This window comes from Cebidichthys violaceus, unplaced genomic scaffold (assembly GCF_023349555.1).
Source record: "Cebidichthys violaceus isolate CVI_PGR_0920_01 unplaced genomic scaffold, fCebVio1.0.p SCAF_12, whole genome shotgun sequence".
Taxonomy (NCBI): Eukaryota; Metazoa; Chordata; class Actinopteri; order Perciformes; family Stichaeidae; genus Cebidichthys; species Cebidichthys violaceus.
Genome location: NW_027176285.1, coordinates 11,129,861 through 11,155,992, shown reverse-complemented (window position 1 = coordinate 11,155,992; position 26,132 = coordinate 11,129,861). Strand labels below are relative to the sequence as shown.

The window sequence follows — 26,132 nt, the reverse complement described above, 5'->3', positions numbered from 1 at the left end:
CATCAAAGCAGTCGTGTACTTTATATGTAATGAGAGGAACAGCTGGAGGTCTAAACTCAACAGTAAGTAGATAGTTGACACCCAAAAACAAATACAACGCCAACAATTCACTCCTTAAACTATAGCCAACAGGTTATAAAGGAGTTACAATGCAACATATTAATGCAGCAGTAATATTAATCCAGAAACATCAGATATAATAGTAAAACAGTTTACTGCAATTTCATCACTTTGACTTTTAAGTCTGTTACACAATACTGCCAAAGTCTCCAGAGGAAAACTGAGAGATTACAGGATAATTTACTGTTTGTAATTTAAAATCTTTCATAAGATGTTTTAGTTACGTCCTCGATAACCCGGAGAAGCTGTGAGACCAAACTGTTTGACATCTGGCTCTGTGCCCAGTCCGTCTCCAACAGTCTGTTACTGTAATGAGCCTTTGTGCTGCAAAAAACAACAGATAAAATAAAGAGGAGCGACGTTCTAAATCAGGTGACAGTGAAGCAGAAACACACACAAGCAGAGATGGATGGATGGAGGCGGAATGTGATAATGAACTCTCTGGTGAATGTGTTGTGAAACAGCATGCGGTTCTTTCTGAACAGAGACCAACCCAACACCGAGGAACTGTTCCCAATTACACTGAAGACTCACTTATGTCAACATAGGAGGGACACGTCCCATTTGGCTCAGTATCATACACTCTTAGAGATAAGGGTTCCAAACGGGTTCTTCCTGAAGGGTTAAGGTTCTACCAGAACCATTTGCTTCTGAAGAACCCTTTTTTTTAAGAAGGGTTTTTCAAGGGCTCTTTGTGAGACTAAGGGTTCCATTTAGAAACCAGTTTCATCCAAAGAACCCTTTTAGGAAAAAAGAATTCATCAAGAATTGTTGAAAGGATATATTGAGCAGCACCACATCAGCCTCAGTTCTTTAGGGTTCTAGTTGACACCCTTGAACTATAAAAGGGTTCCCGGTAGAACCTCCTGTGTGGCTTCACAATGAAACCCTTAGAATATAAAAGAGCTCTTGTTAGCACCCTTAGAAGGTGGACATGTTCCGAATATAACCTCCAGAGAGGAAGAAGTAGATGTTGTCTCATTGGTTTGTGGACCGATGTTTTGAAGCCTTGAGTTTGGCACTTTGGACGACGTCATCTTGCAACCAGACCTGACACAAGGGGGTGGAGCTAAGAGGTTCCAATTAACTTTCATGAAGTCAAACAGACTGCAAAGGGCAGACCTGTCAATCAAAATGTAGCCCCTTGGCCCCCTAAAATCCTGCTACAGCCCTGCTGTCTGTGATCAACCAGAGTTTAGCATCAGGACATGAACAAAGCTTCTTTTTTTACATGTTGGAAAAAAGATTAAATGGTAAAAAAAAAAAAAAAAACAGCTGACAGTGAAGGTACCTTTTGGGTCTCTCAGGTGTTTGATGGTAAAAGAAGCTTTTTACTGGAGCAGATGCACTTTAAACATCACGTTTATGGGACTGAGGGATCTGAGGCGGATTGAGCAACATGGGTTGGGTGGCTCCTTTGTTTGGATAAACAACAACCCAGAGATCCAGATCAGGTCTCCTCTGCAGTGATGCAACCCGACAAACTGTGAGGCCTTTTTATTTTTTTTTATATTTTGGAACAACACATCCGGTAAATAAACCTGCAGAAGTCACCGGAGTTTCGCACTAAATTTCACCTGCACGCGTCAGAGCGCGCACTCCTCTCGACCCCACTCGCACATGTTTGCTGCTCTCTACCACATACTTAGCTTTCAGAGGAACCAGGAGAGGCTGACAACACACACACACACACACACACACACACACACACACACACACACACACACGCCGCCCGTTTACTCGTACCTTGATGTGCGTAAATCATTTTGCGCTTCATTCTGCATCCTGACCGCTGGAGAGTTGAGACTTTCCCCGCAGCAGACCGCGCTAAGCAGGTACAGTTCTTCTATTCCTGTTATTAACATCTGTAAAGGACGCGTTTAAGGACTCGTGTTTGACGCATGTCGCTTGGTGAAGTGATGGCACGCACACACTTTACTGCTTTTAAACACAGATGCGACACAGAAAACACAGAAGACAGAGAAATAATTTGGTGAAAACGGTTCAATGTTTTGCATCTTAACAAATGTTGTATCACTAAATGTTGTATTTGTTAGAATAACTCTGACACTGACACACAACACTACTGAGAATAATGACAAGTAATAGAATACACTTTATTTATAAAGCCATTTTGATACAAACAGAAAAGAAAATAACATAAACAGTTAATTTCCGTTTTTTTTTGGTCCATAATGACAAAAAAGCAGCTTCACTATAAACCTCACATTAAAAGTGAAATACTTTCATATTTTATTTATCAGTATTGCTGTCATTGTATTGTTGACTTTTTAAAAAAATACATTAAGTTTTCAATGGACTCTTTTAGATTGACCATATCTTCCACTAATGTCCACAATGAGCTGTTTGGCATTAATTGTAAAGTTTTGAACAAACTGACTTTATTGCAACTCTTTTCTAGTGTTTCCTGGAGATTACATGTGATGTTACAGTGTTTGTGTGTGATGTTGCAGTGTTTGTGTGATGTTACGGTGTTTGTGTGATGTTACAGTGTTTGTGTGTGATGTTACGGTGTTTGTGTGTGATGTTACGGTGTTTGATGTTACAGTGTTTGTGTGTGATGTTACAGTGTTTGTGTGTGATGTTACAGTGTTTGTGTGTGATGTTGCAGTGTTTGTGTGTGATGTTACGGTGTTTGATGTTACAGTGTTTGTGTGTGATGTTACAGTGTTTGTGTGTGATGTTGCAGTGTTTGTGTGATGTTACGGTGTTTGTGTGATGTTACAGTGTTTGTGTGTGATGTTACAGTGTTTGTGTGTGATGTTACAGTGTTTGTGTGTGATGTTACAGTGTTTGTGTGTGATGTTACGGTGTTTGTGTGTGATGTTACGGTGTTTGATGTTACAGTGTTTGTGTGTGATGTTACAGTGTTTGTGTGTGATGTTGCAGTGTTTGTGTGATGTTACGGTGTTTGTGTGATGTTACAGTGTTTGTGTGTGATGTTACAGTGTTTGTGTGTGATGTTACAGTGTTTGTGTGTGATGTTGCAGTGTTTGTGTGATCTTACGGTGTTTGTGTGTGATGTTACGGTGTTTGTGTTTGATGTTACAGTGTTTGTGTGTGATGTTACGGTGTTTGTGTGTGATGTCACAAGATAACTGTGTTTTTGGTGCTTGTTTAGGTTCACAGTCGTGCTGTTAATGTCTTTAAAAACAGAGTTCTTGTTTTTGGTGAAAGAAGAGTTGTAGTTTGAATATTTCCAGCTCCATGTTGGACTGTAGGTTGATTTAATGACTCACTGTTAATAATGTCATAGAGAATGTGAGTGAGTGAATGAATGATGTTGGTGTAAAGGTCTATTGTTAAGAATATACAACTTTGAGGTACATGTACTTGAGCAATTCAACTTTGTGCCACTTTATACTTCTAACTTCACTACCTTCATCTGGCAGCTTTAGTCACTGAATAACATTTAACACATCAATATATGATTAGTTAATAAAAACAGTCCTCTGACTAACCCTATGAAAAATAAACATAGTTCAAATAACTTGAAAACATTTTGCTCATGTTGATACAGTTTGAAATCTTTGGAATCAATTTGTTTTGTGTGTTAATTTAGTAGAATTATTATTAGTAATATAATTCACAAACAATTTCAATATTTTTCCAATTGTTTGGTTCATTGACTTACATTCTTTAAGTTTAGCTTGTACCGATTTTAGGAATTGGATGAATGAAGCTTTTGAATAAATTACGTCACAATTAAGCCGAAACATCAATGTAGAAGCTGGCGGATCATTTCTATCGCATACATTTTTTCAATAATTCAGTGTAAACAACAAGATATTTTACAGTGATTGTTTGTTATTGTTTATTCTGACATTTTCAGAATTTTCTTAAAACTTGCATCAGCTCTCTTTCAGTTGTCGGACGGCTGGAGCGTTAAATTGCCTCTGTGGCGTTCGATTAACGGAGGTTTTGTTTGCTTTCCTCAGTCGATCGTTTTCTGTAACAGCTCTCATAGTTGCGGTCGACCACGTCGTGAAGCACAACAAGTGATTTAGAGCCGAGAACATCGAGGGGCTGTGAGCGACTTCCAGCCCAACAACCCCTCTCTGTGCTGGCTTAGACATGGTGGCTCCACCCTGACCCCCACCCAACACACACACACACACACACACACACACACACACACACACACACACACACACACAGACTGTGGCCCATGTCAACCCCTCAAATGACACACACACACATTCACAGTATAGTCAACCTCAATTTGTGCAAGCTGCTGGTGATCAGGAAACAAGGGGTTAAATGAATGTTTGTCCTGTTGTTGAGCAGGAAAATGTGGGTTTTACGTGTTAATTCAGAAGAAGTCTCTTTATGAATAGAAGCTTCTGTCGTGTTCAGTAATGTGTTTGCCGAGTGTGTCCGAGTGTGTCCGAGTGTGTGTGTGTGTGTGTGTGTGTGTGTGTTTCACCACTGTTCACAGCCAGCAGATTCTTGAGGACACGTTTTCTAAAGTTTCGTTCTTTTAGCAGAAAGATAAACATTTATTCAGGGTGAAAAGATGAACAGACTCTGTTCACTGCTGACACAAATGCAATTCAGACAAGTCACAATGTTCATGGAAAGATATTTGTCGATGAGTGAAGACCATGTGACTGTGGCGAAGGCTCCTCACCATGATTATCGTCTCTTTAAGGTAAAAAAACAGTTTCAACCAGGAGACGAAAAGCTGCATTCTCTCTAGTGTCCATCAGGGGGCGACTCCTCTGGTTGTATAGAAGTCTATGAGAAAATGACTCTACTTCTTTCTTGATTTATTACCTCAGTAAACATTATAAACATGAGTTTATGGTCTCAATCTCTAGTTTCAAGTCTTCTTCAATACAGCATGATGTTCATTTAGTAAATTATGGTCCATTTAGAGTCAAACAGACCATAAAGCAGGGTATGCTTTAGGGGCGGGGCTACACAGTGATTGAGAGGTCTCTACCAGAGATGTAGACGGTGTCTCGATGTCACTCTTCCTCAGTCCAGATATGGTAACTTCCTGTTCACTGGTTGCAAAAAAAACAAGATAGCGACGACAAAATCGCCAAACTTGAGACTTTAAAACATCAGTCCACAAACAACGAGTGACTCACCATGACTGCGTCCACTTGTTATAGACAGTTTATTGGTTTGTGCGAAGTATCAAAATCTACGCAGAAGAGAAGCTAAAAGTGTTTAAACACGATGAACCGAGGCTGTTCTCACTCAGCGTATGTATTCATACCTACAAAAAATGACTGCACTGTGATTCATAGATATGATAGAAATATCTTGTAAACTGAAAAACGTCCTGGAAGACATTCATAGTGTTGTTTTTACCTCTTCTCAAGTGACAGAAATAACTGATGAGTGAAGAGAGAAGTTTAAACTCCGCCCACTTTCTCACCTGCAGAGACCTGACCAATCACAGCCTGATGTCCGAATTGTCAGTTTCACGAAACTCACAAAAGTCATTGTCTGGTTGACGGTGAAAAGGTGTGTGAGCAGTTATATCGAGGCCGGGACATGGTTAGCTTAGCTTAGCATAAAAAGCGGGGGGGGGGGGACTGCTAGCCTGGTTTCTAAAGCTCGCTAATTAACACGTTGCATGTTGTTTGTAAAAGTAAACATTTGTGATTTTAGGTTTAAGATTTGTATTTAAAGTATTTCTTGACGAACATCAGTGTGCCCATCCGACAAAGTACTTGTGCAGTGTTTATGCTAAGCTAAGCTAATCAACCTCCACTGTATCTTTTTCCTTTAATTACACTTTTTCAGCTGCATTGTTTTGTTGTTTTTACTGAATCCATCTTGAATCTGAATAGAACCCTGAAGCCGAAAGCGTTTACCTGTTTCATATCAACACATATCGGCTGTGACCATCACTGAACTTACACCTTTGGCTTTGAGATGGGGAATAAAGAGAGACAGTGAAACACACAGTGGCATGCTGGGATGAAGAACCAGATTAACTTTTAACTGTATGTCTCTTCTCAGGGTCAAGGCGGCGGTTAACAGAGAAAGCGTCGTAAATTAGCCTCTCTCAGTCGGGGGAGGGATGGGAGAGAAGGGAGGCAGGGGGAGGAAGGAAGGGTTAAGGGTTACTGTTGATATTATCTGCTCTTTAAAGTGTCAGATATCCTGCAGAGGATGACTGGTGTCTTTGTGCCGTTCAAAGGTTTAATAATCAGGATGAATGTGAGCGAGTCTCTGAGAACGAAGACAGAACATTTATTACATTTTAGAGGTGAATCAGTTGAAGAAGAAGAGCAATGGTAGTCTTCTTCACTATAAAAGGGAGATTACACAGCATCAGTTATATTTAAAAGACAGCTGCATCCACTCATGTTTGTACTGTACTTAAGTACAATTTTCCATTTTATGCTGCTTAATAATTCTACTCCACTAAATCTCAAAAGGGAATTATTGTGATTTTCACTGCACTTCAGTCACAATCTGAAAACAAACGTCAGTAAAACCTTTAAATGTGTTGTTCTGGTCGAGCAGTTTGAATGTGTTTCGTTTGATTCAGAGGAATCACGGTTCACGTTGGGGTAAAGTTTTGGTTATTTATGGTTTTTCTCTGTTTAACTCTTGAACGTGACTTTGTAAAGAAGATGCAGACAAATGATGTCGTCCTGTCAATAGTGGTGATTGGAGCCAGGCTAGCTGTTTCCATCTGTGTCCAGTCCTAATGCTAAGCTAAGCTAAGCGGCGGCCGGCTGTAGCTTCATATTTAACCAACAGATAGGAAGAGTGGTCTTCTAGCTCCCCGTCAGAATGTTGAACAGTTCCTTTAAGGTATGAGTCACTACAACGTATCCTCACACAACGATTGGTATATCTACGAAAAGTTAGTCCTCATTTTAGTGCATTCTCCTAAGAAATAAACTTTATTTATACATTTAAAATAAACCTTCCGTCTGCACAGGAAACTACTTAGAGAGATTGTGAAATACTTAGTCATGTTTAAGAAAAGATCGGGAAATACTTAATCAGGTTTAGGAAAAGATCGTGAAATACTTAGTCAGGTTTAAGAAATGATCGTTAAATACTTAGTTAGGTTTAGGAAAAGATCGTGAAATACTTAGTTAGGTTTAAGAAAAGATCGGGAAATACTTAGTCAGGTTTAGGAAAAGATCATGAAATACTTAGTCAGGTTTAAGAAAAGATCGTGAAATACTTAGTCAGGTTTAGGAAAAGATCGTAAAATAGTCAGGTTTAGGAGAAGATCGTGGTTTGCGTTGAAATAACTACAGAAGTAGCATTGCTTAAGTACGCAAGTTACATAACAAATAAACCAATGTTGACTTCTCACTTCACATGAGGAACGAGCAGCAGTCTCCTCAGGAAAAGATCGTTCTTTCCACTTCCTGATTCATGATGACGTGGATTACATACTGATTGATTTGCTTTCATGTGTATTCATTTTTAAGTTGAGCTATGAAATGTTGCATGAGAGCAGCCGGGTCAGTAGAAGGAGAGCAGAGCAGGTCTGGTTTTAAAACTTTTATGGTTCAGAGCAGTCGACACCTGTGAGATCACGAAAAAAAATTACTTTGGAGATTCAACCTATACGTACATACAAAGAGCTGAGGTCACAAGGGGTGGGACAGGAAGTCTGCTGTTTCCTAGCACTTCGTATGGAGCGTCCCAATTGGACGCCTGGAGTCTACCCTCCCCTCACAGAGCCTCTGTGCTCCTCACTGAGGACTCTTTGTAGCAGCCATGGTGACGAGGCGGACCAGTTTGAACCCACCGGGGGAAAACATTTGTGCGTGTTTTCGTGAATACCCCGGGCTGTGTGTGTGTGTACAGTAAATACCCCACCCATCACTTCCTACCCCACCCACACTCCAACACAAGTGTCGGAGTGTGGAGAGGTTGACTTTTCCAGAGCAGGTCGGCCGTTGCATCAGCGTGTTTCAGGTCTGAATATAGCACCTGCATCACCTCAGTCTGAGAGGAAATAGACTTTAGTTCAGCTTCACTAAAACCCCCAAAAAAGAAGTCTGTGTTCGAATGGAGGGAGGTGGTTCCTGTGTGTTTGAAGAATGGAACAGAACTTTCCTTCTGTGGTTAATGCTTACACACAGAATTTAAAGGGATAGTTTTGATGTTTAGATGTGTGGTTGTATGAGGTACTGCTCCATAGTCAGTGTTTTACTGCAGTAGATGGAGTTTGGAGAAACAGACAAGGAACTGTTATCTACACTCTCTACAAAGACACCAGACTCCATTCATAAAAACACTGATTCTACCTCTCAGAACACAGGAGCTACTGCTCTACTGCTGCCTCCATCTGTTAGAGTGTCTGTGTTATTATGTGACTTTTTGTTTCCAAAACTTCTTTTCTAAAGAGACCACACAAAAAACAGACATTATCTATAAATCATGAGAAGAACTGATACATTTTTACCAATCATCACCTTATAATATCTTGAATATGTAAACCAGACATTAAGAAGAGTCATACGTTTAGTGAAACTTTGTTTTCTCTATGTATTATTGAAAACATATACACATGTTAAGTACTTTAAAATAGAGACAAAATAAATGAATAAAGCTTCATAAGTTAAACAAACAGAATAAACGGTAGACTTTCATATTAATGTTATACATCACCTACAATTATCAGAACAATACGAACAATTCAGGCTCCCTCGTGTGGCTCAAAGGTGAACTGTAAATATAAATGTAAGAGATATAAAAGACGGAAGAAATTGTACAAATTTAGGGTCCAGACTCAGACACAGTTTTAAAGGGTTAGCTCTGATTCACCAAAGTACCACACAAACACACTAACAGATGGAGGCAGCAGTAGAGCAACAGCTCCTGTGTTGTGAGAGGTAGAATCAGTGTTTTAGTGAATGGAGTCTGGAGTCTTTGTAGAGATCAGAGATAACAGCTTCTTCAGTTCCTCAGAAAGACAAAGAGGTGAAACATTCTAAGCATAGCGAACAACTAATATTAATTATTTTAAGTCTCTAAAATACGTCCACAGCAGAACATTGCTTTGCTCCATCTACTGTAGTAATACTCTGAGTATGTAGAAGAACTTTATACAAACTCTGAACCTCTTATCTGTTCGACGGTGTCGGCCTGGTGACTTGACATGTTCTCCAGAGGGAAGACGTCCGTTAGATAGCAGCACATTGAAGCTATTTGCACCGTGAAGCTGTCGACCCAACCAGAACCAGAACAGGTCTGGATTGTCGTGTTATCACCTCTTTGTGTTTATCTGGAGTTATTGAGAGTGATGTCAAATACACAATTCACATCTGTCCGACAAACAAAGAGCTTGTCGGATCGTCTTTAAAACGTCTGAAACAACAGTTCTGACGGTTCTCGTCGACAATTTCTAGAACTTTCTGAAATGCACAATCGCAAATTCCCTATGATAGTATGTAAATATGAAAGAAGACAGGAGTTGAACTATTTCTCATGGTGTTTCAAGTGTTTACACAAATACTTGTCGATTTTCGATTCGATTTTACCATACCTGGACCGAGGAGGAGTGACGTAGAGACGCCGTATACGTCTCTGGTAGAGACCTGTCGATCACTGTGTAGCCCCGCCCCTAAATCATACCCTGCTTTATGGTCTGTTTGACTCTAAATGGACCATAATTTACTAAATGAACATCATGCTGTATTGAAGAAGACTTGAAACTAGAGATTGAGACCATAAACTCATGTTTACAATGTTTACTGAGGTAATAAATCAATCACCACGTTAGCATTGTCATTGTGAGCGTGTTAGCATGCTGATGTTAGCATTTAGCTCAAAGCACAGCCTCAAAGTGCAGCTAGCATGGCTCCAGAGTGCTAAATAGTAAACTGGATTGCAGTTAAAAAGCTTCACACTCACTCAGTGACGGGAGGACGAGGACGTTTGGTGCACCAGAGAGCTGGAGATCGAACCTCCGACGCTGTGTTCAGCAGACAACCTGCATCATGAAGCAACGACAGAAAAAGACATTAACTTATAAACAATATACACAAACAGAAATAACGAACCAAAGTCAAAGCTGAGACGTTGTCCTTCTTAAAGAACCATTTCAAACTCAGAAGTTATGAACCAGGGACGTACGAGACCAAACGGTTTTAATTCAATACAATTAAATCAAAACACTGATACTGATGATTTCTGAAATAGTGATGGGTGAATTTTCAAAATATTTGTAATTTTTAGAAGAAAAAAAAGATAATTACACTGAAAGGCACGTCCCATGACACAAACGGGTCATTAATAACAAATGTATTACAAAAGCAAATAAAAAATTGTAAAATATTTCACAGAAACACTCTGATTAAATATTCTTTTATCTTTCAGAGTGTGTTGTTTCTTTAATGATATACTTGTGTTAACAAACTTTTATTTGTTTACTATATTTTAATGTAATTTTTCATATTTTCTATTTTTAGATGATGTCGTGTTTTACTGCTACGCACCACATCACCGAGCCAAGTTCCTTGTTTGTGTAACATACAACGAACAGTTTCTGATTCTAATTAAATATATCTTCAGGCTGATACTTTTATACTGTACTTGAGACACTGAATGCTGGATTTCTACTTGTAACACTGTAGTACAACCACTTCAACTGAAGTACCATACTGCTGTTTTCTCTTTGTTACGGTCTGTCCATGTGGATCGGGTCTTCAGGTCTAGCTGGATCGGGTATATCCTTTTACAAAAAAATGTATTTGACGTGTTATTGCTCACACTGTAATATACAAGTCCTCTACATCTTCCGTCCTAAGTGTTCCCTCGGGTCTCTGTACGACTTTAAGGCTCTCAGTGTTTCACGGTCCGTTTAGTTCTCCTACTGGAGGAGGTTTTGTGGGGGTCAAGTGGCCGCTCGCTCCCTCTGCAGCCTCCTCGTAAATATCTGTCAGCTTCAAACCAGTCGGGAGTCAGACGGTGTTACTGAAGAGAAGAGGCCGAGGTCTCACGGGACGGATTCCATGTAATCCTTCTGAAGAATCAAACATATACAGTTAACACAGACGTGTTCAGGTCCCCGCCGGCGCCAGAACTTTATGTGTTAAAGAGGGCGTTAGACCACGGAGGTGATAAGAAAATAGATTTTCTTGAGTAACTTTACAAGAAACTTCTCGTTTCTTCAATAAAAATAAAAAGCAGATATGGCACAGAGTGCATTCAATATAACTGTAGTTTTTAAATGGATTTATCCAAAGAATATTCAACAAAACTACTCCTGAAACATCGTTCAGCACCGGACAGCGCCCCCATGGAGCCACGATCAGTAACAACGTAATACAAACAAAATGAGCATTTATTCCATATGAATAATCAGAGGATGTTTTGGAGGAAATTAAATTAATATTATCCACAGTTAGGGATGAGTATCGTTAGGATTTTATTAATACTAGTACACTTATTGATCCTTTATCGGTTCTTTTTGATTATTTTGTGAGAAAAAAAGACAATTAATTAAGAAAAGAATCCACATTTTGTTATTATTCTTGTATGTAAACAAACAGTCTTTCCTGAGTTCCAAATTCTTTAAAACACAATCTCATCTAAACAATGATCAAAGTGATGATCAAACTCCGAACTACACTGCAGAACCAACAAAGTACCGATAGCAGAACCGCTAACTCTGGACCACATTGATACTCCGGGTCTTTACTCTTTTAGACCCGGTTCGTGTTTAGAACAAAGTTTTGGGGGGCGTCCCAATCCACAGTGCAGCTAGAACGGTGTAATTAATGTAATTTTGTAGGAGACAGGTTTGTTTCATTGACACGTATGATGAGTTACACTTCACTAGAACAGGCGATGCACACAAACACTCATTATGACTTCAAAGGAGCGTGACGATGTCTGCAACACGACAGATATCCTGGAGGAGAAAGAGGTCCAGCTGTGTGTCGGGTACTCAGCAGGACCTGCGTGAATAAATCAGACTGTCAGAGAGGGAAGAGAGCGGCTGAACACATTTAAGAGACAAATAAATCCGGACTGAAGGTAACCGAGCCGTCAGACATCTCGACTTATACTAAAGTGTTTGTTATTTGGAGACGAGGTGAAAGGTCGTTTAAACACAGTTCTAATGGAGTCACCGTAGAGACTAAATAAGAGAGAATAACCAAACAAGGCCTGGAAACTTTAAGTGAGTGAGACAGCTGTTGGTCTTTGTGATGTTTTAGAGGTTTGTGACTGTGTGATGTTTCATCCTGGAGGTCCAGTATTAGTGCTAGAAACCCCATGAAGGAACTACTTTATTTTACCTCGGCATCGGGCCGGTTTTGTTTTGTTTGACTCTGTGAAAACACATTCATGTATTTGTTATTCGTCACCATAGCTTAAAGTTTTCCAAAAAAATGTGGACCTTTATTTTTTTTTTACCATCCAACAAAAACTCATGCTCATGTGTAAATATCAGCTCAGTATCATAGCAGGCTGTGAAATACTAAATGCAATATATGGTGTTTTTGTACATGGACACGAATTGTCTGTTTTTTTGTAACACTCAGGACGAAAACAATGTCAATGGAGAGTACATTAGGGTACTTTTTTGTGGTGGAAACAAATTAAATGCATTCACGTGACGTAGTATAAAATATAGAAAAACAACCTATGAGGGGGTAGTCTTACAACAAACAAGACTTTCTACCACGAGACCGATGTTCGCCAGCGTGTTGTGGTTTAGTTGTTGTAGTATTGTTGTTGTGGTTCTGTTGTTGTGGTTTTGTTGTTGTGGCTTTGTTGTTGTGGTATTGTTGTTGTGGTTCTGTTGTTGTGGCTTTGTTATTGTAGTAGTGTTGTTGTAGTATTGTTGTGGTTTAGTTGTGGCTTTGTTGTTGTAGTATTGTTGTTGTGGTTTTGTTGTTGTAGTATTGTTGTTGTGGTTTAGTTGTTGTGGCTTTGTTGTTGTAGTATTGTTGTTGTGGTTCTGTTGTTGTGGTTCTGTTAGTGTAGTTTACTTTTTTTTAGTATTGCGTTACCCAATTTAGATTTTGTAATTTAATGTCGGCATAGGCATCACATTACAATGTCGGCCTCATGGTGGCGCTAGAGGAAAAGTCAGAGGTTCATCAAAGTCAGTCGGATTCATCATCTGAGGAACATGAATATTGTTTTTTATTATAATGATAATCCATCCATCAGTTGTGGAGATGTTTCAGTTTGGACCAAAGTGTTTGAGCGAGTATTCAGCATAATTTTGTTGGTTGATAATAATGAAAAATATAATTATATAATTATCATGAAAGAAATATTTTTTTTAATTTTTTAATCATTATTTATCAGCTGACCTTTCAAAATAAATGTCCCTCCCCACAGTATTGATGAGTGTATGAGTGCATGTGTGTGTGTTGGCCTGTCAGTAACAGTCACTCACTGGGCTCCAGAGACTGGGAGGAGTCCCACTGCTCTGGAGCTGTGTTACTCCTTCTGTTTTACTGAAGTCTGTAAATCTGAATACGAGATACTACAGTAAGTATCAGAGGTGGAATGTAACTAAGTACATTTACTCTAGTACTGTTCTTAATTACTAATTTGTTGTACTACCTAATACTTCTACTCCACTATATTTATCTGACAACTTTAATTAATCTACAAATTACGATTTCTGATAACAAAACATGAAAAGTTAATAAAATCTGATGTTTTGTTATAAATTAAATTCTCCAACAGTTTATACACGAACAAATAAAATGCTTTGTTTAACTTATTTATAAAGATTTGCTGCTTTTCCTTTGGACAATGTTAATAATGTTAATGTCCTCCTCCCTCCTCTTCAGTCCTCCTCCTCCCTCCTCTTCCTCAGTCCTCCGCTTCCCTTCTCCTCCCTCCTCCTCAGCCCTCCTCCCTCCTCCTCCCTTCTCCTCAGTCCTCCTCCTCCCTTCTCCTCCCTCCTCCTCAGTCCTCCTCCCTCCTCCTCCCTCCTCCTCAGCCCTCCTCCCTCCTCCTCCCTCCCTGTTTCCTCTTCCTCTTCCTCTCTTCGCTCGTCAGCTGCAGAAAACACTCAAAGTTTTTACCCTTTTCTTTACATCACGATAAGTAGATGTACTCCACCTCCCCCCCCCCCCCCCCCCCCTCCGTCCTGTATGCGTTAGGAGTACTTTCAGGCAGGGAGGGGTAATAAGTGAAGGGTGTGTGTGTGTGTGTGTGTGTCTGTGTGTGTGTCTGTGTGTGTGCTGCAGAGTTATTCTGCTGACTGCAGGAGCTCCACCTAGCAGAGGAGGCCGGTGCATCAGCAGTATGGGACTGAGTGAATGAAGACAAGGGGGGATCAATCCGAATGACACACACGCACGCACGCATGCACGCACACACACACACACACACACACACACACACACACACACACACGCCTCAAAAGAAACACACAGACAAGCTACGGAAATCCAGAGAAGCCAATATTGAAATTAAATAATTTAGAAAATTAATCAGCAACAAATTTGATAATCAATTATCCGTTTCATTTATTTATTTTATCATAATAAAGATCATAATAAAGATCATCATTTCATAATACTGTTCCTGAAGATAATGTAATGTTATTGTTTATTTTACTGTTATAATGTTTTTTATTTGCTTTGTTGTTATATATGATAATGCTTTTACTGTTTCTGTTTTTACACGTAGAGTGCCAATGAGAACCTGTATTAAATATATTATTATCATTATTATTATTATAGAAAACAGTAGCATCACTGTTTAGTTCGTGCACTTTAAATTAATCCCCAGATAAGTCTGCAAGCAAACAATTCTACATTTATTGAGAATAAAATTTCTAATTATAAATTGTATAATTAATACATATTTTCTTTACTCTTTTACAAAAAATACCAAATGACATAGTTACCTTTAAAACAAAGTGCCTCTCTGTTATGTCAAATTAAGTTTTGGAACCACAGCTCCCATGATTTGGGACATATGGGGGATATAAACAAGAAGTATGTTGTTGCAACGGAGTAAAATGAGATTTTTTTATTTAAATTGAAATCAAATTTAAATAAAAAATTAAATTTCAACTCGATTCAGTGACTTCAGTTAAATACTGACAGCTTTGGTCCTCCATAAGACACATCCCTGTGGAAGTGAACTAGTGAATCCCTCTCTGTGTTGAGTGAGTAGAGGATGGGCTGCAGAGTGTGTGTGTGTGTGTGTGTGTGTGTGTGTGTGTGTGTGTGTGTGTGTGTGTGTGTGTGTGTGTGTGTGTGTGTGTGTGAATGAAGCCTGAGGTGTGAGTGTGACGCTGCACTGTGGCAGAAGTTGTGGACTGTCAGTGTCACCGGGACATGTTGGATGACGGGGGAACATTCACCGCACAGTATTTACAGTACGTACTGTATATTCTTACATGTGTGTTTTATCCAGAATGTGTTTGTATGTGTATGTGTGTGTGTGTGTGTGTGTGTGTGTGTGTCGTCCTCTGTAGCGTTGAAGCTTCTCCCGGGACGTCCTGCTTTGGGGCATCGAGGACGAATCAAAGTGATCTTTACAACATGCAGAGTTTTCTGTATTTTGAGACGACTCATAGTGAGAGTCTGAAGGTTTTCTGTGTTTGTGCTGCAGAGAGAGAGAATAGTACTGCAGATAGAAACACTGCACAGCAGCCTGAATGCAGATGATCCTCGTGTATATGGATACCTTTCCTTTTCTCTCTGTGATGCACCAACTAAAGTAAATCCTCTTCATCTTACTGTACATACTGTAACACACCCCCCCCCCTTCTTCTCTGCAGTGATCGGACCGACGGTGTGGTGAGAGAAGATGATTCCCGTGCTGATCTGTGCGTTGATCTCATTAAGCGTAGCAGCCAATGATTTAGACATTCTGTACCCCGAGCTGGAGCACTCGAGGACCATCTATGTCACAGGTGAGGGGGGGGGGGGGGACTAAATGTCATGCAGAGGCCTCTTACAGCATCTTTCTTCTCCTGAGTTTCGTTCACGACACTTTGATAGCACTCTGCGGCGTCGTTAGCTTCCTCGGTTTATCAGCTGGTTCTGCTGCAGAGATAACACTGCTATGTGGGGATCATCGGCTCAGAGAGATAAAGAGTTATCTCATCACTGACAGATGAACAACTTTGCGTCAAGATTTAAAACACTGCAAGAAAAACACAGCTGAGGTTTCAAGAATATGTTGCTTATGATTTATCTGAGGAGCTGAGATCACCTTTAAGGTATTTAACGTTTAAATAAAGACGTTTAAATAAAGACGTTTCAATAAAGATATTTAAATAAAGATGTTTAAATAAAGACGTTTAAATAAAGACGGGTCGTCAGCTTATGTTGCATAATGTTGTGATACAGAAATAAAAACTAACAACTTATTTTTATAATAACCATAAAGAATAAACAAACTTATAACTAAACCAATTAATTTAAGACTAGTAACTAAACCATTGACTAAATTGAACCAGCCCAATTGAAAACACAAAGTAACTAACTAGTAATATAATGTAGAATTAAAAACGAATAAGTAACCAATAACTAATAAACCAGTAATTATTAACTAACTATTTAACAACATATAACTTACTAACATAATAATATCTAACTAACTAACTAGTAACGAAAACTACCCAATTATTAACCAATGACAGACTAAGTAATACATAATTAATAAACAAGTAACTATTAATTATCCAGCACATAACTTGCTAACACACCAATATCTAACTAACTAACTAACTAGTAACGTAAACTACTACCCAATTATTAACCATGACAGACTAAGTAATACATAATTAATAAACAAGTAACTATTAATTATCCAGCACATAACTTGCTAACACACCAATATCTAACTAACTAACTAACTAGTAACGTAAACTACTACCCAATTATTAACCATGACAGACTAAGTAATACATAATTAATAAACAAGTAACTATTAATTATCCAGCACATAACTTGCTAACACACCAATATCTAACTAACTAACTACCTAAAAATAAATAAATACTTAACTAGGCAGTTCGCAACTTACACATAATAACAATATTGAATGCAATTAAACCAATAACTAATTGATAGTAAAATAAATAATCAAAAACTCATATCTACCAAAAGGATAACTAAATAGGTTAACTAATTCAGTAAATAACAATGGACTAAGTATAATGAATAATCAAAAACTAACAAACACGTGACTAACAAACCCAAGCTAACTAGAATAACTAAAATAACTAGGCTAACTAACTAATGATATAATAAATAATTCAAAACAAACAAACTTATTAATAACCCACTAACTATTAATATAATGAATAATTCAAAACTAATAACTACTTAAGTTAACTAACTAACCACTAACTAACTAATGTAATGTAACGACGTAAAACAAACAGAATCTCAGAATCTTCAGTTTCATCAGAAACTAAAATCAGTTTAACGATTCAGGAAGTAAAGAAGAAGAAGAAGAAGAAGAAGAAGAAGAAGAAGAAGAAGAAGAAGTCAACAGAACAGAGGATCAATGAGCCATCAGCTGTTTGATCAGTACTATGGAGGAAACACGCGTTTGTGTGTGTGTGTGTGTGTGTGTGTGTGTGTGTGTGTGTGTGTGTGTGTGTGTGTGCTTACACAGCAGACAAAGTGAAACGCTGCGGTGGTTAAACAGCCAATCAGAACCCTCGGTTAGTGATGAGGCTGAAGGTCACAGCAGAGGAATCACATAATGTGAATGTTGTGTTCAGGAACAGTTCGTTTATTCAGGTTTACACTCAAACGCATCACATGGCAGGTTGACAACCAACACAACATTATTATTTTATTATAAGATATTATTATTTGTATTATTATTATTATTATAGGATATTATTTTTGTTATAGGATATTATTATTATTATAGGATATTATTATTAACTGTTCCAGTTATCGGTTTGATGCACCTTGAAAAAGCTCCACAGAACTGACGGCTGTTAAAGGAGTAGTTTACATTATTTTCTGATATTGAGGAAAGAAGATGAATATCAATCTAACTTCTACTAGTCAGGACGTGTTTAGCCTAGCTTAGCATAAAGACTGGAAGCGAATTGAAACAGCTAGCCTAGCTTAATCAACCTCACAACGCCTCTAAAGCTCAACGTATCTTAACAACTATTGGATGGATTGTGATGAAATATGTGTTTTAACATTCACGTTCCTCTCAGGATGAACAATAATAACTTTATTTATCCTTTTAATCTAGCGACACCATCAGGTTTACATTTTAACGTGACCAATACTTATACACATTATACTCAACTTTGTGTTTATTGCTAATTCTGCTATTTTTAGCATGCTAACACGCTAAACTAAGATGGTGATCATAGTAAACATTGCACCTTCTAAACATCAGCATGGCAGCATCATCAACGTGTGCATGTAACGGGGCCACTAACATCACTTTAGATTATTTTTAAACAGAGCCAGGCTAGCTGTTTCCCCCTGCTTCCAGTGTTTATGCTAAGCTAGGCTAATTGCGTCCTGACATCTTTCAAGTGCATTTCCCAAAATCTTAAACTATTACTTCTAAAGTTTGTATTCTGAAACCAAACACTGATGATATTTGTTAATAATTTCGGTCCAGTCAGCAGCTGATTTGTTATATTTTTGCGGCGCCGTGTTGTAGAGAACGGTCCCCGACTGTCGGTGGCGGCGGATCAGTTGAAGGTGGTGTCGAGGCGAGGAGGGAACGCTACGCTGCCATGCAAGATCCGAATGGACCAATCACTGACGCCGAGCCGGAAGATGAGGATCAAATGGACCAAGCTGACGTCAGACTACCTGAAAGAGGTCAATATATATTTTATATTTTACAGTTTATCTGTGTTTTTAGATGTTTTGTTTTGTTACAATGTGCAGCATTTCTGTAACATCATATATGATAATGAATTAAAAGAACGCTCTGCTGGTTTTCCTTTTGGATCAAACTTAAATAATAAATTGTAATATATGTTGTGCTCTGTTAGCATGCACAGGAGGAGGTCCATGTATTTACATATACAGATTCCTTCCGATGCAGAAGTCCATAATGCAAATGTGTAGAGAATAAAAGTGCAGTGTTGTCATCCTTTTGAACTGATCAACAGTTGGAGGCACAAATGCGTCGAGAAACATAAACAAGGTTGTGAACAAATGCAGGTTTCAAAATATAAAAAAAATATATAGATTTATTTTTTTTGTAAAAATTAAACAAACAAGAGTTGAGTATTTATACACGCCCCTCTCAGTTGAGGCCACACACCCCACTCTAGATCAGGGTCAAAAGTCTGAAGGATCGTCAAAAAACCCAAAATATTATAATATTATTCAACCCAAAAAAACTTTTCAGTCACTTATTTTTATTTTGAATACATTGCTGTATTTTTCAATGTTCAAGACCACAACTTGAACTTTCAGGTTCAATTTTTTTTTTCAAATGATCAAAACTTTTGACCTGGATTTAGCTCCATATATTTAGTATTAAGCAGATGTTTGTCAACTTTGGACAGAGCCTAGCTAACTGTTCCGCCTGTTTCTGTCTTTATGCTAAGCTAAGCTAACTGGCTGCCGGCTTTAGCCTTTTATTTAACAGACAGATATGAGAGTAGTGTCAATATTCTCATCTAAGTCCCCACCAGAAAGTGAACAAACATATTTTTCCATATATTGCAAATATCCGGACTTTTGCTTTAAAAGGGCCAGTTTGTAGGATTTAGTGACATCTAGGGGTTTGGTTGCAAATTGCATCCAACTGAACATGTCTCCCCTCAGTCCGACCTTTCCAAGACTGCAGTAATCCACTAACTCATGAACCAGGAAGTAAAAGCAACGGCACCTACGTGGAGATGTTCATAACAAACAACGACCTTTTTCCTAAACCAAACTGTCTAAACCGAACAGAGTAGTTAACTGTGAAGATGGAAGTTTATTTTGAAAAGACTGTATGCATGTACGAATGTAAAAAGTTATGAGGAGTACCTTTTTGTCTGATATCCTACGAACTGTTGCATGAGGATACATTTCTGCTAATAGATGAAATGCTACACACTGGACCTTTAAACTCTAAGAATGTTGTTCTGTAACATGAAGTAATGAAACATTAATTTGTCGTTCTACAATCATAATAAGCTACAATAACACGAACAGACCGATCTCTCTCTATAGGTGGATGTATTTGTCGCCATGGATTACCACAAAAGGAGTTACGGCAGTTTCCATGGCCGCGTCCACCTGCAGGGCTCCTCCCCCATGGATGCCTCACTGGTCATCACAGAGCTCACCCTGGAGGATTATGGGAGATACAAGTGTGAAGTCATCGATGGGATGGAAGATGGAACAGTGGTGTTGTCCCTCGACCTGGAAGGTAAAATGTCTATATGAATGTCATTGTTGTGTAACAGGCTGAGTAAATTTTGCTTGGGAGGGAAAGTCAGCAGAGTGTTCATCAGCGTCAGCTTCATTATGTTTGAGATGTCAGCCTGAAGCCAGCAGAGAAGCAGCTGTGCTTACACAGCGAGACGTGCTTTCAGTCATTGGGTTAAACAACTGGATACAATCCAGAGGAACCCCAGAGGACGCGGTCTAACCAGTTAACTCCCTCCGTAGGTGTCGTCTTCCCCTACTTTCCCCGCCTGGGTCGCTACAACCTCAACTTCTACGATGGTGAGCGGGCGTGTCGGGACCAGGACGCCGTCGTGGCCTCCTTCGACCAGCTGCACGAGGCGTGGCGAGGGAAGCTGGACTGGTGCAACGCCGGCTGGCTGAGCGATGGCTCTGTGCAGTATCCCATCACCAACCCCAGAGAACCCTGCGGAGGCAAGAACACGCTGCCGGGCGTCCGCAACTACGGCCTGAGAGACAAAGAGAAGAACCACTACGACGTGTTCTGCTTCACCTCCCACTACAAAGGTGTGCGTGTGTGTGTGTGTGTGTTTACCTTTAATTAACCAGGTTGCTCCAAAAGACAATCGTCCAATGAAATACAGCAGGCTGGTGGAACAGGCCTCTTTATCTGTTGGCTCAACAAAGAAAAGATCAGATACTTTAGTAAAACAAACAATACCACAATCCAAAAATACTCCGTCACAAGCAAAAGTAATAATAACACAGTTTAGAAATACTGTTACAAGTAAAAATGAGCCAGAACAACATTTGAAATACTCTGTTTCAAGTGAAAGTAACAACAAAACTATTTAGAAATAGTGCGCTACAAGTAAAGAGTAAGAATACCAAAGTATTACCTATTTAATGTACTTTCAGTATCAAACATAAAAGTATTCGTGCCACAGGATGGCCCTTTAGAGTGTTTAAGGTCCAGTGTGCTGGATCTGGTGACACCTAGTGGTGAGGCTGCAGATTGCAACCAACTGAAACTTGTAGCCAAGCATGTAGAGAACTACAGCGAAGACATGAAAATGAGAATTTCCCAATCTGAAGCCGGTATTTGGTTTGTCCGTTCTCAACTTTTTTAGTAGACTTTTGCTCTCACATGTTGTGTTTTCACGTCTTTGTGCTCATCATTCTCCGTCTTCCTGTGTTTTCAGGTCGGTTCTACTACCTGATCCACCCGTCTAAGCTAACCTACGACGAGGCGGTCAGGGCGTGCCAACAGGACGGCGCCAAGATCGCCAAGGTTGGCCAGATGTACGCCGCCTGGAAGCTGCTGGGCTACGACCGCTGCGATGCCGGCTGGTTGGCCGATGGCAGCGTCCGTTACCCCGTGTCCCGCCCCCGCCGGCGCTGCAGCCCCACAGAGGCCGCCGTCAGGTTTAGCGGCTTCCCCGACAAAAAGCACAAGCTGTACGGAGTGTACTGCTTCAAGGGCCACAACTGAGCCGCGCACACACACACACACACACATCGGGCATGCACACACACACACACACACACACACACACATTCATACACTAGTGGACACACAAGTGGACAAAGAGACGTGAACAAACACATTCAAACTGTGATGCTTTATTTACATGGAAACATTAAGACATTATTGTTAGCTGATACTCTCTGAAGGATAGTTTACACATATTTAAGGTTCATATTATTTAATCAATGCCTTTGGAGGAGGAGGGGGGGGCATACTGTCTTTAAATGGACATGTCATATGAGCAGGAACGACTGAAGTGAGAACAGTTTCACAGCTAAAAGGACTCGCGGTCGGACGGATACTTTGGGCACTTATCTTGTTTTGTTCGAGGAGAAAGAGAGAGATCATGTGACTGTGATGTCATCAGGTAGGAACACAAAGTCTCGCACAACTTAACCGATGTTCACCGACCGTACGAGACAAAAGGTGCTACAACCGCTACTTTGTACTTCATCGGTATTTTATGTTTTTGTACGAATGTGTTCGGACCAAACCTCTCCACCAAAATGAATACGGGAAAAAATTACAACATTGTTTATGTTTTCTAAGTAGAATGTTTATTATCTAGAAATGTACTTCTGTTTATGACTATTTTTTTTATATACTGTAGAACTATTTACATTATTATAATTTTTTTGTCTTATTGGCTATCCAAGTCTCTTTGGTTTACATAAAGCGGAACAAATGCAAAAACTCCACAATACAAAAGAAAAAGAAGATTTGATCTTTGCACTGAACAATAGACGAGTAGTTGACCGCGTGCAGCAACAGAAAATGCCTGGCATGAATAGAAACAGTCGAGTCACTCGCTGTGGCTGTTTCTCTCTGTTCTTAGACTTCAGAGCATGTTTAGCTTCTATAAGCACAAAGCAGCTGTCAGTGTAGATCTGCACTCACTATCTATGATAGATATCTATCTATAGATATCTATCTCTCTAGCGCCTTGATAAACGGCTATTTTTGATACGAATACTGTAGTTTCTTATAGTGAAAGATTAGAGCCGAGGCGAGCCCACCATCGTGACCTCAACCCTCCGTATGGAACTCCACAAATCTGTCTCAAAAATGATCACCAGTTATCCTTTAACTGGGTCAAAACAACAAACATTTAAATCCACATTCATCATAGACTTCCTTGTGGAAGTTTTGGATTTTAAAAAGTTGCTTTTGCAGACATCTGATGAGTTTTAATTTCTTGACAACCTTTTTTTTCTTTAAACGAGACAAATTAGAAGGATGTTCAGAGAGCGCAGACGTTCGCCAAAGTGAAAAGTTATTTGTGTATTTGCGGTCCAATCCTAAATCTGACGGGTTCTTGCTCGGTTTGGTGTTCCACCCTTCAACCAAGTTTCATGAAAATCGGGCCGATAGTTTTTTCCTTAATCCTGTTGACAAAAACAAACAAACAAACCAAAGCGAAGCGAATCACAAAACCTCTGTGGCGACGGTAAATAAATATAAAAGTAAGCTTTGAAATCATTAAGTATGATGACAGATATTTCAATAAGTCGTCCAAAGATACAAAAGTAACGATGATGAGAAAGACGAACGAAAGAGAGTTGAGATGAAAGAAGAACAGATTCATTCATCAGTTCATCCACAATCCTTCACAGACTGCTGGAAGGAACGAGCGCAGGATGAATGTCGGCTGTCGAGCGTCCAAATCTTCGTCTAGATTTTCATTGAATATCACTGTGTTGATGTTATCAAAAGTTGTGTCTGAAGCTAAAGAAGTGACGAGCTGAACATCAAAGAAAGCCACAGCTGCAGCCTCGTGGTTCAGACAGGAAGTGAATTCTCACTTTGTATAATTTGTCAGCTGGACCGTTTGTGTTTTAATCGTCAAACAAACAACCAAATGTACCAACTTTAGAGACCAGAACACGTTTTTAGTTCAAGTTGCCAATTTGCATTTCGTCCAATCTCTCCATCGACTTTGTTCGTAATGGTGCCGTCTCTAAATTTAGCTTTACGTTGTCTCTGAACAGCATACGGAGCTATTCCTGCAAAAAAGAATGCGCCGTAATTTGTAGATACCCCACGAAATGATTTAGTGTGTTGTCTACGTGATCTTGAACTTTCATCCATTAGACCTCTGTTTGCTTTTGCTTACTTCAGTAACGGTTCTTCAGTAGTTACTTTAACCCAAAAAAAGATCTTTTCCTAAACCTAACCAAGTAGTTTTGTTGCCTAACCCTACCTAAGTTGTTTCCTTTGAAGACAGAAGTTTATTTTGAAAAGACTGGATTCATGTAAAGAGGAGAAATTGCCACGTGTTGCGCACAAAAAATTAGATATAACTTTTCGTAAAATATCATACAAGTTGAACACAAGATGAGACGATAAAAAATAAAAAAGGCATGAGACTAAAACTTTCACTGAAACAGTACATGACTGATCAAGATGACATCCACTTCTTCTGCATAACAAGCGAGAGAACCACAGATTTTCCCCTTCATAAGATTAGGAAACACTTTGTAACCGAATCACGGAGTAACGTACCAATCGCTGAGGTCACAGATGGGACTCAGCCAGACCCTGATCCAGAGCACGGCTCCCTGATTGCTATCGAGGCTCTGCAGAGACTCCGAACCGAGACAGAAACACAACACATTCACCAAAAACCAATCACTGCTGCATGGAGGCACTCAGGGCTTCTTCCATGTAAGGCTTTCAGAGGGTAAACGGTGCACATTGACCAAGTGTTAGCTCACCGTACGCCATCCCAGCTGGCCCCCAGACTCTGGTTTAGGTCATCCACTTGGGCCTCGGCGTAGAGTCGGCTTTGCTTGGCTCCACTGAACAATCAGCCACACTTATCGCTGAAGACCTGCTGGACAGACTCGATAAAACATCCCTCACTGTGGGAAATGAAGTGTTGATTTTACGGAACAACGTACTGAAGAGTCTCCTGCAAAACTAAATGATTTGTTTCTTTTTTTACTTGTGTTTTTTAGTCAGTTCTTGTAAACAGTTTGCAGACGATGTTAAGTGTAAGTTTGTTTAAGGGACCGTTTGACATTTTGGGAAAAACAACTTCTTCAGCTGGTAACTTCATGTTTAAACCACAAGGTCATCGCGTCATGTTCTCTGGAGGGAAGCTGACATAGTGAGAGATCGGTCGTGGTTCCAATTGCAAAAGAATGAAGGGAGATGAATGTTTGAAATGCGGTTTGAACGGTAAAAATCCACTGAGTCACATTAGAGATTTCAACGTCTAAAGTCAAGAAAAGTGTTTTACAAATTTGAGGACGGAGGTTTCAAAGAGTGCAACATAAATAAGCTGTAAACTGTAAAATGATTGACTGACACCACTTTCATATCTCTCTGTTAAATATCAGGCTTCCGCTGATTAGCTTAGCTTAGCATAAGGACTAGAAACAGGGGGAAACGGCTAGCTTAGCTCTTTTAAACTAAATCCACAAACAATCAGCTCTAAAGTAACTCAGTTGTGTTTTTGGATTAAATAAACAATTTAACATGTTAATCACTGTTTGCTTTTTTAAATGTTAGGCTAGCTGTTTCCCCCTGCTTCCAGTCTTTATGCTAAGCTAAGCTAAGCTAAACTGACCGCCTGCACGCTCAAGCTTCATATTAAGCGAATAACACTTAATTTCCCAAAATGTCAAACTATTCCTTATAAATCTAAAGAAACGTCTCACATCTGTTGCCTTTTATTTTGTGCATAATCTGACCGACTTTGTTTGTCTTGTTCATAACTGCAGCGTTCAGAGGAAACCTTATGGACCCAAAAGACAGGAGGACAATAAAACAGTACATAAACCTGGACTCTCAGTCTCATTGACTTCTTCTATTATCCACAAAATACATCACAGCAACTTAGGAGCAATCCCGCTGCAGTTCAGCTAAAGAGAAGTCAGCAGATTTCAGGGTGGAGCTGAACTACAGAGCGGATCAGGTGGAGTTCCTGAGTGATGCAGTAATGTTTCCAGAGGGGGGGGGGGGGGGGGGGCGCTGCTCGTAACACATTTAATGTTCTCCTTTGCAGAAACACCGAGGCCATTCATGGTGCTGCTTTCAGGGGATTTTGTAACTGAAATACAGCAGCAACAAAAAAAACACACACACGGTGCTGTTTTTAGGACCTGAGTGACAACATGTTGGTGACGTGTTGCTTCTTATGTTGACTCATATTCCACCAAATGTAATCTATTGGTTTTGTGTAC

At 39.5% G+C, this 26,132-nt stretch overlaps 1 protein-coding gene across 1 annotated transcript; it reads left to right on the top strand.

Annotated features, from left to right (window-relative positions):
• Positions 1-1,752: 1,752 nt before the first annotated feature.
• Positions 1,753-25,734, top strand: LOC137869141 (hyaluronan and proteoglycan link protein 1-like). Its single transcript, XM_068706341.1, has 6 exons — positions 1,753-1,955; positions 15,848-15,982; positions 18,724-18,887; positions 20,241-20,439; positions 20,682-20,984; positions 21,620-25,734. Exons 2-6 carry the CDS (start codon positions 15,877-15,879, stop codon positions 21,907-21,909), a joined length of 1,062 nt encoding a protein of 353 aa, XP_068562442.1. The 5' UTR covers positions 1,753-1,955; positions 15,848-15,876; the 3' UTR covers positions 21,910-25,734.
• The last annotated feature ends 398 nt before the right edge of the window (positions 25,735-26,132 follow it).